Source organism: Oncorhynchus mykiss, chromosome 21, assembly GCF_013265735.2.
Source record: "Oncorhynchus mykiss isolate Arlee chromosome 21, USDA_OmykA_1.1, whole genome shotgun sequence".
NCBI classification, from domain to species: domain Eukaryota; kingdom Metazoa; phylum Chordata; class Actinopteri; order Salmoniformes; family Salmonidae; genus Oncorhynchus; species Oncorhynchus mykiss.
Genome location: NC_048585.1, coordinates 49,610,426 through 49,625,609, shown reverse-complemented (window position 1 = coordinate 49,625,609; position 15,184 = coordinate 49,610,426). Strand labels below are relative to the sequence as shown.

Genomic DNA, 15,184 nt, shown 5'->3' with positions numbered 1-15,184 from the left:
ATCTAGTACTGGGTTCGACCCCCGTAGACATGAAGGGATGCACCTGGTCAGCAATGATGTTCAGATACGCTGTGGTACGCAACAGCCTGTACTGTTGCCACCAGGCAGGATGGGTCCATGGACTCACGCTGCTTACGCCAAATCCTGACTCTGCCATCAGCATGATGCAACAGGAACTGGGATTTGTCAGACCAGGCAATGTTTAACCACTCCTCAATAGTCCACTGGAGCCGCTTCTTCTTGTTTTTAGCTGACAGGAGTGGAAGTCGGTGTGTACGTCTGCTGCAATATCCCATCCATGACAAGGTCCGACGAGTTGTGCGTTCCGAGATGCCGTTCTGCGACGTTATTTGTCTGTTTGTGGCCTGCTTTCACGATTCTTGCCTTCCTCCTTTAACCTCTCTCATCAACCAGCTGTTTTTGACAACAGGACTACCACTGACTGGATGTTTTTATTTATCCCACCATTCTCGGTAAACCTTGGACCCTGTCTTATGTGAAAAGCCCAGGAAGACGTCCGTTTCTGAGATACTGGAACAGGCGCATCTAGCACTGACGATCATACCACGCTCAAAGCTGCTAAGGTCACTGGTTTTTCCCCCATTCTAACTTTCAATAGAACAGTAACTGAATGCCTCTATGCCGGTTTGCCTGCTTCAGGCCTGCCAACCCTGTCCAACTTTTTAGAGTACCAGACACACGTGCCGAATTGGGATTTTCTTCCCCAGCATGTGTGTGCATGCTGTTTGTGATTCTGGTCGCTAATCAACACTAAAAGCAAAATCATTTTGAAAACATAGAATCAAAAACAAATGATCGCATCGACACAGGCCGCAAACTGGCTACACAATGCTTAAGTAGGCTACCGCAAAGGGAATCTAAACTCTGTTCGCTAGAGTCCGGTGTTTTAGCCTATGTAAAGGTGCCTATTGTATTTCTTTGCAGCGCATACGTCATTTCAGATTTTCGAAATTGATAACATCTACAGAAGCATTGCCTCTATAGCTAATTCCGGACACTAATTTATTCTGTTTATTTATTTATTATTATACTTTTGTAATGCTTTTTGTGATATGGATCATAGTTACAGTCTATCAGGTTGCGTGGAAAATACAAATAATGGGACGCAGAATTAAATGTATATCAAACTCGCACAAATGCGACCAGTTTTCGTATTTGTATTTCATTTCTTTCTCTAGCAAATGCGAGTGAACTGCTGGCACTTTATAGCCCACTGATTGTCCATCCTATGTTTGAAACAATTAGTGTTTCCACAAGACAAGGAGTCGAAAAGGGATTTGTCAATGTGTTTACGTACAGCTGACAGTCGGCAAACTCAGCATCCCAACAAACAGGAGGGGCAGACACGTCGAATAATTACGTTTTAATCTCCATGTCCGTTGACACAAACTCCGTACATGTGGTGTTGCAGCTCGAAAATAGGGTTGTTAGATTCACTCTGGATTTTTTAAAATATATATACAAATCGGGCCCTATTAATTTCTGCGTACGTGGATAACTGCTTGGTTGGTACACAAAATGCGTGCATGTTGGCAGGTCTGCTGCGTTATTTAGCAAGATAGGCCACGTGACTCAGGTGTACCTAATGTCAACCTGCTCATAAACACTATTCCAGCTCCAGTAGTTTAAAGGGATAGTACTCTCAAATTACATGAGTTTCTTTACCCTTCAATGTTCAGTAGCTTTAGAGATGTATAGTACCGTTATACTAATTATTATTGCTGTAACCGCTGCACTGGTCATCTGTGTAGAACTAATAGTATTGTGAGTAATGGATACCTCGTGTACATTCTAAGTGTTATTTGACCTCAGTGTACGTCCATGATGGTAGCAAGGCATAACTGGGTTTGAGGAATACAGAACTTCCGTATAAAAAGACAAGTTATATTTTATGAGTAACAAAACAATATGGTGCTAACTTTAATACAGCTTTGTGTGGGTTAGGGTTACTAAAATTACATTGATATTTGCACCATTTTAGCCAGTTATTGTACAGATTGTATTTTCAAATTCCAGTTAAATGTAATTCTGTGTGCAATTCTTAAAGTGTTATATTCCAAATCCAGTGGTCTTCATTGCATTTCTTTAAATACATTTTTCAAGAATAGGCTACAGTATGCTAGTAATGCACAATTGAAAACAGTGCTGCATTTGAGTTATGTAGAAGTTAAAGTTTATTAGAGGCAAAAGAACCGCACACCTGTTTAGGCGAGGTGCTGGCTAGCGGAGAATATACTTTGATGAAGACAGCTTGTCTGTCGAAACGTGGTTATTCACTTCTTGCATCTGAGGTTCTAATGTGCAGCTCTCCTTTTTTTCGAAAACATTCCTGTCTAAAGTCAAATGAATGTGTATTAAATTTGACAAATGTAGTCTTACTCTGCAATATGGTGGATATGTCCAGTTATTTGCGGAAAGAAAAACAGGAAGGACGAAGACTACCACTAGCCCCGGTGTGGCCTTGTAGCAGACTCCTTCTGCTAACCTTGGGGGGAAAAATATACATTTTATCCATACCACAAACAAGTACCTTCTGAAAAGAATCTCAAAGTAGGACTTCATTCTTATTGATAGAAACTATTTGGTCCATTAAACCCCAAGTGCTTAGAGAAAATATGAATTCTCGCTTCAGCTAAGAAACTTCATGCAGTTTGGAATTCATGATTATATTAATTTGATTTACTAGCCTCCCTGTCACACCGGCAACTGGGAATTAAGTCCAGCCACACTCACCAATAGGGTTGCACAATTCTGGTTGGTGGATTCTAACAGAGATTTCTGGAAACGTACTAAAATGTTGCAACCACCCACTGTGACAAAATCATAAGTCCTATTGCCAACATCAACAGGTTAAGAAAGAAAAGTGGATTTGTGAAACAAACAAGACTGAAATTTGTGATCTAGTAAAAACAGAGGCTGGATTTAAGAGACGAGGCATACGCACAATATACTGTTCCTCTCATAAAAGGCGAGGGTTAATGTCAACTTCACCATTTAAGGCAATTCAACTTAGGTACTCTAATTGCATTCTAATAAACTATGCTGGTCTCTTTTTCATAATACAAAGACAACACCCTCGTTGTCAGGAGTCGAAGCCAACCTATTACAGTGTCTGGGTTTAACACCTTATTCCCTATACAGTGCACACATTTTGGTCACAAGTAGTGAACTATGAAGGGAATAGGGCTCCATTTCAGAAGCAGCCTATGTCTGCTTCACCACAGCAGCAGTTTATAATAAGACATGAAATCAACAAATACAACCCTGGTCGGAACAGATGACCATGACTGGCAGCTTTGAACCAACGATGGTAACAACTGGACATGACAGCCGACTAGGTTTGTGTGCATGGCTAGCTAATGTTAGCATGGACGGTGGGAGGGATGAGGGTGGGTGAACCACTGGTTTGGCAACAAAGAGGTAGGGTGGTTACATCATACGAGACCTGTGTTAAAATATTTGTTTTCAAACACTTTAGCTGGGCTTGATTAAAAAAGCAAAGACTATTTGAACCCAGGTGTACATCATACCAGTGTTAAATGTGTTGTGGGGTACTTTGACTCATTCCATCATTCCGACCTGCAACGGATCAAGTATGGAACCAATTAATGCACTAAAAACACATAAGATTATGTAAACCAAATGTTAAAATCGAACAGAAACAGAGAGGGAGACTCAACACGTTCTGTATCGCCATCTACACAGAAGATTTTCGTGTTCAGCGTGACTTGGTCCCAACGGCGTGCTCTCTAGTTCTCAGACATCTTGCGGATCATGTAGTTCAGGATGCCTCCGTTGTGGAAGTACGTCAGCTCCACGTCCGTGTCAAACCTCATCCTCACCTGGAATGTTTTGCCCGTGTCGAGCTGTGACGGAAGGGAAAAAGAGAGCGGTAGGATATTAGGATTAACTGCTGTTGATGCCGTATGTTCCAGGAGTAAGCTACCCAGCTAAGTATACGTTTATTTAACACTACAAAATAATAGTAAAATATGAGCACATTACTATATACAAAGTATTGCCACAGAATCACAGTACAGAAAGTGAACAGAAACTACTAAGTTCCATTTGTTAGCTGTGTCATGAAAGGATCTAGAAACTCCTGCAAAATTTACCATATGAATGATTGGTAACCTTTCCTCAGTCCAGTATTTCCCATCCCATTTTATCATCAGCAGGCAGACCAACCTTAATGTCAACAATCATCCTGGGTGTGAGTGGCTCAGGGATGACCACGGTGTAGCGCTCACGTCCTGTCAGCCCCAGGCTGTCTGCTGTGTCCCCAGCCAGGTACTCCAGAGGAATCACCCCCATGCCCACCAGGTTACTGCGGTGGATTCGCTCATAGCTCTCTGCCAGCACCGCCTTGATTCCCTGGGAGAGGGGCACAGAAGAGGGGTATCATGGGTGTATCCCTGCAGCCCACCCTCCGAGAAACTCTTAATTATACATGACTGCCATGGAATCATCCAAGTGGGGGCTTCATTTTGGTAGTAGTGAAGGAGTAGCTAGCTACCTACTTACTACAGAGTCCATGGACTGCAATGGCTTAGCGAAAACTTCATCTGACTAAGTTATACTATGGAGAAGCCAGAAACAGTGAAACACCTTGATGAGACTGCGCTTCCTGCCTGCCTCTGGACTTTCTCTCCCAGCTTGACCACCTCCCTCAGATGACCACTCAAGCCATGAACTTTCTAATGACTGTCCATCTCATGTTTTGCTAAATGACTTGTGCTTTGAAGCTCTTTGAAAAGCGCTATACAAGTTGAATAAATTATTATTCAAGAGTCTTGCATCATCTAATTGTGTCTTTCTCATGGTGCCACCTGGTGTTTATGGCTTCTGTGTACATTGTCCCTACTTTGAATTGTATGTTTGTTCAATAATGTGAAATAACAAATCCACACAGCTCACCAGAATCTTATCTTGGCTAATGGAAAGTATCATACAGGCAATGGCATTCAAATCCATTTTTTCCATACATTCTTCTAATCTACAACATCATACATTATCAAAAGGTAATGTAAAAAAAGATATCAAAACACAGTTATGATAAGAGGAGAGACAGACCAGGAGGAAGGGACCTTTAGCGGCCCAGTCTCTCGAGCTGCCCGATCCATACTCCTTCCCAGCCAGGATCATGAGGGGGAGGCCAGCCTGCTGGTAGCGCTCAGCAGCATCAAACACATCCAGCTGTAGAGAAACAGACAACCCAAGAATACACTGAATATTTACACATTGATTCAAGTGGACAACCAGAGTACATATAACAGCCATACAACAAGGAAACTGCAATATGCGGTCAAAATACAAGAACAAACTCTAAACATACATGTATTGTAAGTTATTACATAAGCAATTTTTTTTAAAAACTCATCTGATAATGTAATAACATTATACATAATCTGGTGACTAGAATTATTACATTATAAGCGATTATTACAGGGCCTTACCGTTTCATCAGAAGGTAAGTGCAGGGTGCGCGGAGCCTGCTTGTTCAGGAACTTGTTGAAGAGACGGATGTTGGCGAACGTGCCCCGGGCCATCACAGCATCGTTACCACGCCGTGATCCGTACGAGTTGAAGTCACGTGGGTTTAAACTGCCAGGGCAAAGGATAAGAGAAAGATTAAACCTTTGACCCTTCATTTAACTTCACTCTATCATAAACATGCTAAAAAACCCAGCGTTAAATTTCACACCATCATGCGGACCAGAAACGTATACTCTGCTGGTTGGGATATTTTCATTCCGCATGATCCATTCCAGCACGGTTCCAGCCATTACCAGGCAAGTGCAGTACAGCTCAGCTCAGTAGTATGAAAAAGTAATGTGAAATAGTGACTGCTTCCCATCTCTCACCCTCTGCTGGTCAGGTACCGTGCTGCAGGACTGGTTCGGGCGATGTTCCCAGCAGGAGAGATGTGGTCTGTGGTCACAGAGTCACCGAAGTTCAGCAGCACGTAGGCGTTAGTTATGGACTTGGGGGTCTGTAGTTCCTTGGTCTGAATGAATCACCGAAAGGTTAAGGGGATAGTTCCGCGGAATTGCATGAATGACAATGACTTCATAATATTAGCAGTTGGTAAAAGTGTCTAGTTGTGTATTGCAGTCTCTTCTTGTCCATAGGCTACCTGGAAACAAATATATAAATATGTACTTTCTCTGAACTATCCCTTTAACGTAATCTGAAATCCGAGGGGAAAGAACTCCGACATTACGACAGCATTAGGTTAGTGTGTTGTACCAGTCCATCGAAGAAGGGTGGGGACTTGATGTAGGTGGACTTGGGGTCCCAGGTGTACAGCTTGTCTGAGGGGGCGTTGAGGGCGTTCCAGCGTTCATTCACTTTCTGACAGGGCGGAACAAGGTAGAACAGTCCCATATCAAAACTACAAAGACAACAGCTTTTTACACTAATGTACTAACCAAAACCTTGAAAAAGTAACCTATTGACACATTTGTACACTTTATGGCCTTCTAGAGGCTGAAATGTTGAGGCATTAATTAACCCCCCCACTAATCAACTTGTCTACACAATGAAACCAGGGGGAAAAAAATCATATAAAATTAATATCCAAAGAGTTGAGTTTACCTCAATCTTCTCATAAACCTCTTTGAACATAGCAGGAATGACAAACTGTCTCTCCACAGCCTGGATCTCCTCCCGTGTGGGCCAGATGTCCCTGAGGAAAACCTCCTTCCCTTTGTTGTTCAGAGCTACACCATGAAACCAGAGGCGGCGAAAGAAAAACAACAGAAACCAGTATCAGCACCGACAGCCCAATCTGTTTACACGTCTTGAGAGCTCCAGGAACAGTGTATGTATGAACCAGTGAAGGCTGGTGTCGCCTTAAAATTGGAGGATTTGGCTCATTGTAATGGGTGGAATTGAATGAATGGAACCACTCGATTAATTTAATTCCACCCATTACAGCCTCCACTGGTGTGAATGCTATATAGAAAAACTACAGAACCATTGACAATTCACACCGTTGGTTCGAGGACACTCACCAATGGGCTCTGTATCAAAGTCAATCCTCACGGTTCCGGCGATAGCGTAGGCAATGACCAGCGGGGGAGAGGCTAGGTAATTGGCTCGTGTGTTGGGGTGGACACGCCCCTCAAAGTTCCTGTTACCTGATAGGATCCCAGCGGCTACTAGATCTCCCTGAAGGTAGAGGAACGTGTGAGGAGCTGTAGCCATTGACCATGCAGGGTTGTGTTCATTAGGCACCCAAAAGAAAACTGACTGAAACGGGGGGATTAAAAATGGACCACCCTCCCAAAAAAATGGTGTTTTCCATTGCATGCACTAATGAATACAGCCCAGGTGAGGGTGTAAAATGTTCAAAGTTAGTAGTTACCTGAGTAATGGCCTCCACCACAGGCTCTGGGAGGGGCCCACTGTTACCTATACATGTCATGCAGCCATAACCCACCACTTCAAACCTGACGGGGGGAAAATAACATATACCGACAAAAAGGAAATTATAAACTGGGTGGGTCGAGCCCTGAATGCTGATTGGCTGAAAGCCATGGTATATCATGGGTATGATATTAGAAAAAAAAGTATCATGTTGGTAAGCAGTTTATAATAGCAATAAGGCACATCAGCAGTTTGTGGTATATGGCCAATATACCACCGAGTTGCGCATAAGAACAGCCCTTAGCCGTGGTCTACTGGCCATATACCACACCTCCTCGGGCCTTATTGCTTAAATACATCACACACTGTCATCCTGAAATGAAGGAGGATAAAGAAGCTAGGAAATACTTTTGAGCTGAACCCCTCATTCTCCAGACAATTAGTCTTCAGGAAGGAGTGCCTTACCCGAGCTGGAAGAGGTAGTCCATGACGCCACTCTCCTTTAGGTAGTAGGTGACCACTCCGCTGCCGGGCGACAGGCTGGTCTTGATGTAGGGCTTCATGCTCAGACCAGCCTCGATGGCCTTCTTCGCCAGGAGACCTGAAAAGCAACGCAGAGCCAATTCAACCTTATTGACTAAGCAACTTCCCAGATATGAATCCAATTACAGCTGCTGATAGCTGGGGTGTGTTCATTGGGGCAAGTAACGGAAAACTTTGGAAACGTTTTTGCAGCAGAAAACAAAAGAATAACATTTATTTTTGGAGTCCAGGTAGTTCCTCTGTTTCCGTCTGCTTGGTGTCTAACGAACACAACCCAGACAGCGCAGGGTATGAGGTATGGAGCGAGGGATACGTACCAGCCCCCAGCATAACAGAGGGGTTGCTGGTGTTGGTACAGCTGGTGATGGCAGCAATGACCACTGAGCCGTGGGAGAGGCTGTACTCCTTGTCATTGTATTGGAATGGAACCTTCACGTGGTGAAGCTCCGGAGTCACCTGGAAACCCTTGAAGCCTTGCTGCAATGGCACAAGTCCACAGAGTTAGAAAAGCTAGTGGGCTCACCTATAGAACCTATAGGTTTTCTAACTCTGTGCACACCTCATACACACATGCAAATATAAAAAGGGAAGGACTTGAGATAACAGGATGCTATTAGCATGTAGATACCAAAAAAGTCAGTGTTAAGCAGGTGTCGTCATTACCTTAGCTGCCAGGCATGCCTCAAAGTCAGTCTTCATGTCCGACACAGCCACCCTGTCCTGAGGCCTCTTGGGACCACTGCAGCACGGAACCACGGTGCTCAGGTCCAGCTCATGCACCTGCATAGGATGGAGAGCGGAGGCGGCACAGAGGGAAAATCACAATGAGACCGAAAGCAAAAGGAGGAGATTAAAAGGGAGACTTGTCAATCATTTCACAGATACATTCCAGTCATACACTTGTCAAATCATTTTCAAAACAGAATGACTTCCAAAAGTCCCCATAGCTAGTCTAGCATGCCTGACAATCTTTAATCAAATACATCCAGAAACTACAAGTCCTAATTTCTAAATGACTAAAGGTGTTTGAAAAGGATCCACTGTGGAACAGAGTACCTGGGTGAAGTCAGGGTCCTGGGAGGAGTTGCTGTAGTCTCTGAACATGGCTACTGCTTTCAGATACCTGGTGATGTAATCCAGCTTCTCAGCATCTCTCCCTGGGCAGAGTGAGCAGGGGAAAGAGGAATGAGGAAAGAAAATGAAGAATCCAGACATGAAGTAAATTAGACTTTGCCAGTTACATCTACAGTTCCCTCAGGTTTTTAATACTACTATTATCAGCCCCGTTTTACATTTAAAATGTATTCAGAAAGGTTTTTGCCATTACAAAAGGAGAAAAATGACTCCGCTAAGTAGGTTGTGTAACATTCAAAGACTGTTTGAAAGTTTGCAATTTTTAAAAAAGAGGCCAATGTAATATCTGTATTGCTTTCCATCGGAATCAGAAACATTGTAAATATAGTGCTGCTCATGTGCATTGGTGTGGATATCTCACCTGTCTGCTCCAGGTACTGAAGACTGATGTGGTCTACAGGGAAAAAAGCTGCAGTAGCGCCGTACTCTGGGCACATGTTGGCGATGGTGGCTCGATCGGCTATGGATAGCTGTGCCACACCTGGCCCGAAGAACTCCACAAACTTCCCCACGACGCCGACCTGGCGCAGGTGCTGTGGGTACAGAGGGGGAGAATGGGACACTCAGACAAACAGTCTTTCTATGTGACATACACTGGTGAAATGAAATTGCTGCCACTGTTTATCTACAACTAATCTATTCAATACAACTTTATTTATCCCCTTATCAAATCAACACAATTCTCCAAACCAATAGCATTGATAGGGCTACTTTGCTGAATCATTTCATGCCTTGAGCTACATTGATTAGACAGATTTGTCCAAAAGAGATGTCCATTTATAAAACAGTGGCAGTCGTGGAACCGCGTAACCAGTTACCTTAGTGACGGTGAGGACGATGTCGGTTGAGGTGATGAACTTGTTGGGGGTGCCCTGTAGCCTGTAGCCGATGACTTCGGGGAGCACCATGCTGATTGGCTGGCCCAGCATGACGGCCTCCGCCTCGATCCCGCCCACACCTACAACAAACATGTACGACAGGATTTATTCCAGCTCTGGGCACATTCCAGTAGCATGGCTAGATAGCTCATATTTTCTCAACTACATTTTGGGGTTTGGTTTACTGGTAGCTAAGTACTGCCCACTTGGGAAAAAAAAAAAAAAACTCCAGTAATTTGTAAATGCAGTAATTTTGTAATTTGGGTGAACTATCCCTTTTAACACCATTAGTAAAGATTTGAGTCAATCCCATTTATCTTTTTAACAGTGTACATAATCCAATCTAGTAATTACCCCAGCCCAGCACGCCCAGGCCGTCAATCATGGTGGTGTGGGAGTCGGTGCCCACCAGACTGTCAGGGTAGTAGTAGCCGTCCTGGTCAAACACCACCCTGGCCAGGTACTCCAGGTTGACCTGGTGCACTATCCCCGAACCGGGGGGAATGATACGCATGTTCTGGAATGCTTTGGAGCCCCACTGTGGAACGGGAGCGGGGATCAAGATCAATAGTTTAGGGAGGCTTGTGGGTTTTATACATGATATTGTTATTGCTATGATTGAAAGAGGGCCATGTGTGTTGTAAAGTGTGTGGCCTTTATGAAAGGCTTATGAGTTAAACTACAGGTTTGAATGGTGGACAAAGGGTTTGGATACCTTTAAGAACTCAAATCGCTCTCTGTTTCTGTCAAACTCCAAGTCCTGGTTTTTCTGGAGGCTGTCAGACCTGGAAAGAGAAAAATATAAAATTGACTCAATTTGAATTTCTTAAAAACACAATCAGTAATCAGTTCTCATAAAAGTAAAACATCTAGGAAAGGAGTTGAGGAGTATTTCAGCAATCAAGATATGCAACTTTCAGAATACAGAAATCTGGCCCGCTGGATGAGTTTGGCATCATATGATGCAAAATGCATAATTGGGGCCTGATTTCTGTATTTTGAAAGTTACAGTACATATCTTGAAAACTTGATTGCTGACATGCTAAACATTTTGGAACTATATCAACAATTGACTACTGAAACAAATACCAAAATAAAACTCTAGCCAAAAGCTTTCTTTTAAGTTCCAGGTGAAAATTACACAAACGTCATAATGTACATCTCCTAATATGTTTACTTGAAAGTAGAATGAGCAGAAAATGACAAATCTGTAAGAAACAGTGTATCAGCGTTGGGAATTGGGAATATTTTGCTTTATAGGCTTACACCTCTCGGGACAAAATAGCAGTTCATATTTGCAACAATGTCAGGTTGGAGACTCACCTACATTGTGACCATGCTGTCATTATTTCAGCGTTATGCAACATTATGATGACTGGTGGTCAACAGAAGTGTCGAAATCTACAGGCTCCACTAAGTCTCTTAAGAGCAAAGTCCAACAAACAAGCTCACCCTACAGAACATTCCACTCTGTGCTTACACATCAGCCTGTGTTTGCTTCATAAATATGTAATAAAAGGTGTAATAATTCCTCCAGCAATTAGCCTGTGTAGCAGTATTTCACTGAAATGACCAGTATTCATAAACTTCTAATTCACAACAATTCCTCCTGAATGGAAATTCACTTAATGTTCAGCCCTACTTTAATTGACCCCCCCTCCCCACACACACACACACAAATCTGACCCCCCACACTTACTTCCTGTTGAAGTCCACCTGGATGGAATGATCAATGACAAGGTCCGCTGGACATACTGGGTTGATCTTCTCTGGATCTCCACCCAGCTTCTTCACAGCGTCGCGCATCGCAGCAAAGTCCACTACTGCAGGCACTCCACTGCAAGGGGAAAGATACAGGCCACAAGTTATAATATAAATCCATTCACTATTCAAAGCAACCCCTTTAAAAAGGGAAAGAAAAGCCACCTCAATTTGGATACCTGCCCATCAGCTTTTCCCAGTTTACAATACAGATAGTACCATGGCATATTTTACCATTAAAGATTTCTCATGAGCACACCTGCAGAATTGATACACCATGTGGTCTAACTCACGTGAAATCCTGCAGGATGACCCTGGCAGGTCTGAATGGCACCTCTACGCTTTGAGTCTGGGTCTGCTTCCAGTTCAGGATGCTCTCCACGTCTGACCGCTTCACCAGGAACCCATCACAGTTCCTCACAGCCGACTCAAGCAGCACACGGATGGAGAATGGCAGGCGGTCTTGAAGGAGGTGGGAAGCATTTCATATTAACCATCAGGTTAGAAGTTCAAAAATAGTGACAGTGCAATTAACTGAAATGTAATTCATGAATCAGAATAAATCTAGTTTGAGCATTTACTCAAATTAACTAAATGTCAGTACATTTCCAGAATTTAGCCTAATACACCAACCATGCTCACCACCAATTGCCAAAGGGGTTATGGTACTTTGAGATCCTACCATATCTGGGGTCTCCAAGCTTTGAGAGGTTGTAGAACTTGTGGTCGGGGATGTTTGGGTCCAGAGCCTCAACTATGTGTGCAAAAGGATTACTCATAGCTGTAGACTTTCTCCCTCTCTCACACATACACCTGGGGTTACCTGGAGGAAACAATTCAAGGTTCAGTGTCAAAAACTAAAGCAGTAGCAACTTCTTATGGATTGACATTAAGGGTTGCCCTATTGCCCAGGACAAGTGACCTGAGCAGTCACAAAAGTTGAGCCTGCTCCCGTGGTTGCCCCATTGCTCAGGTACTTTGTAATTTAAAAAAACATTTTCTCTTTAAAAAAACAACAACTTATAACAACCAAATGGTTCCTCTCCTGTGTGTAGGTGAAAATTGCTACTTACTGCTTTTTATCTTTTTACGGGAGAACCTGTTAGGTCAAGGAAGTTTCAGCACGGACAGACAGGGAAGTACGATTCCAGCTAAATGCTGGGTATAACAGACCTGTGAATTAGCCTAGTACGGTGTTCCAAAACACAATATTTCTGGAATACTACTATCCTCTGCTGCGTATTAAATTAGGCTAATCACTCAACAAGTGGAAAAAACTTGAGCATTGTTCAAACTGTGGTTTGAACTAATTCACTACCAATCCCTATCTAACATCCTTTTTATACTCAGGAAAATGCAACCAAATAGCCTACAAATCGTGCTTGACAGGAATAGGCTAGAAGTATTAGCATAAGCCTATTGCCTAAAAATGAAGATTCTCTGCCAAGGTTGAACAGACAGTGAAATCCGCAAACAACATCAGCCTCTATGAATGTGTAATCAGATGTCAAACAGAGTATTTGTGATGTAAGGGTACCCAAGGTTAATACGTGTCCCCATATTTATCTGTGTCAAAGGGGATACCTCTGATAAGAAAGTGCATCTTTGTAGCACCCTTGTGACTTTGACGACAAATGGAATTGAAGGGAACGTTAAAAAAAATAACAGTCAACTCATGATGACCTAAGATTGCCTGGTGCCGCAATGTACTCTCGCAACTTTCCAAGTACTGCCCTGTTACAGTATCCATTAGCAAATAACCAGATTTTGAAATATAACTCTACATTCTCCATTGTGCAGAACTCCCGGGGCATACATTTTCTCAAGTAAGCGTATGTTAAAATGTTCGTGTGAATGTTAAAGTTGTTAACTAAATGGTTAGCCCAAGATATATCCTAGTAGTGTCTGGAGCAGGTCATTTTTATTTTATTAGAATGGAAAATAGAATGAGATTCTATTATGGGTTGGATTTTACATGGGGGGGGGTTAGGCCTGTTATTTGTTACACGATATCTAAGACAGTCATACTAGCCTGAGAAGTTGATAAAGCTAGCTTTGAGGCAATCAGGAAATAGTATCCGACTAAACTCAACTTCAAGATAGTAGCTTAACCCATTGGGACCAAGATTGGGTCCTGAACTGACAGTCTCCCACACCAGACACTGCTAACAACAACAGGCTTTGTGCGGTTCTAGTGTTAAACATGATAATAGAGAGAGCGAGATGAGACATTTAGGGATTTCTAACAGCGGCTAACTAGAACTATACCTACGCCTGGCTAAATTAGTTAGTTACTGTAGCTAGCAGTTACTGTAGCTAGCTAGTTGACTTAGCTAGCTGGCTAGCGTATCCTGCTAGCTTTGAATAGCAATCAACGTCACCGGTTACTAACCAGTTATGCTGAGTCACAGCACTTGCCCTTAATAACTTTAAATACAGTAAATTTACTTTGAAAGCATGGTGAAGATTACAAATAATTGCAAAAAACAGTCACACATACCACTTCTTCTCTTTACAGTTGAAGCGAAGCTAATGTTTATTTTTTATTTTTTTGTTCTGGTCGCTAGCTTGTCGGACGCGATGACGTATATAAGCCCTGAATTGCTAACGCTATGTATTGTCCATTGAGAGGCTTTGAAGGCACGGGTCGGTCATATGACACTCCCTATTAGGAGCAGTCCGCCATAGGAACTAATGAATGACATTCTACAGTATTTCAATTAAATGTTTCAAGGACAAAATTACATGTATTTAAGTATTTTTGTTGTTGTTGTAGTGGGGACAGAAACATTAGTACTCTCTAAAAAATACTTTAAGGGAAATGTTTTATATATTTGTAATATTTGTATGTTTAGCTTGCATAATATCATTTAAAATTATGCATTAAAGTGTCTGTAATAGAATAAACGTGTCAAAAACTAATGTAGACATTAATATATGCATTTCTATATTTTCCTAAATATTTTTTACAACAGTGGGGGAGTTGGCTTCAACACAGCTCCCCCCAACAGTCATCTCGTGTACATATATGAATCATTGTTCCAAAGCTCCAAGACCTAAGTCCACTGATAAGTCCTAGCAGTGAGGGAGTGAGTGACTGACAATTTTTTTCTTCTTCTGAATGGTTAATAATATGGTTGATAACATCTTCTTCAAATAATGTTGATAGGCAGGTGTTTTTTCTGACCGATCACTGCTTAGAATCCAATACATGTGAATGTGTCAACAAGCCTAAACCCTACTGATTCTTCATTAATGTGCTCCCCTCCTCTCTACCTACATTTCCCTCACAGTCCCGTCAGTTTCCCTTGAGTGCCATTAGTTTGGCTGTTTAGCCTACCTTAGTTATCCACCACCCATCAAAGCCCTGCCATTCCCAACCAATCAGAGCACATGGAAAGGCGCATCTGGACACTGCACCCACCCACTCAGGTCAGTGTTATCGTTGTCCGAAGAAAGAAGACACATTTCTGAGG

The 15,184-nt window shown here is 42.6% G+C and overlaps 1 protein-coding gene across 2 annotated transcripts; it reads right to left on the bottom strand.

The window, feature by feature from the left end:
- Positions 1 to 2,177: 2,177 nt before the first annotated feature.
- aco1 (aconitase 1, soluble) lies at positions 2,178 to 14,359 on the bottom strand. Of its 2 annotated transcripts, none has more exons than XM_021578092.2 (21): positions 14,209 to 14,359; positions 12,391 to 12,531; positions 12,002 to 12,170; positions 11,647 to 11,784; positions 10,663 to 10,732; positions 10,302 to 10,485; positions 9,888 to 10,027; positions 9,431 to 9,602; positions 8,992 to 9,092; positions 8,599 to 8,715; positions 8,253 to 8,412; positions 7,858 to 7,993; positions 7,391 to 7,475; positions 7,038 to 7,194; positions 6,619 to 6,743; positions 6,271 to 6,375; positions 5,886 to 6,028; positions 5,478 to 5,625; positions 5,095 to 5,217; positions 4,210 to 4,395; positions 2,178 to 3,887 (listed from the first exon to the last, which is right to left on the bottom strand). In XM_021578092.2, exons 2-21 carry the CDS (start codon positions 12,515 to 12,517, stop codon positions 3,771 to 3,773), a joined length of 2,703 nt encoding a protein of 900 aa, XP_021433767.2. In that variant the 5' UTR covers positions 12,518 to 12,531; positions 14,209 to 14,359; the 3' UTR covers positions 2,178 to 3,770. The 2 variants fall into 2 exon arrangements, with proteins under 2 accessions (XP_021433767.2, XP_021433768.2); XM_021578093.2 differs by lacking the exon at positions 14,209 to 14,359 and adding an exon at positions 12,782 to 13,170.
- Positions 14,360 to 15,184: the final 825 nt, after the last annotated feature.

Coding starts and splice junctions, on each gene's coding strand:
- aco1 (XM_021578092.2), bottom strand. CDS start 12,517: ATGTGTGAGAGAGGGAGAAAGTCTACAGCTATGAGTAATCCTTTTGCA. Junction 12,171..12,390: donor GCTTGGAGACCCCAGATATG/GTAGGATCTCAA, acceptor ACCTCCTTCAAG/ACCGCCTGCCATTCTCCATC. Junction 7,195..7,390: donor TGGTGGAGGCCATTACTCAG/GTAACTACTAAC, acceptor CTCTACCTTCAG/GGAGATCTAGTAGCCGCTGG.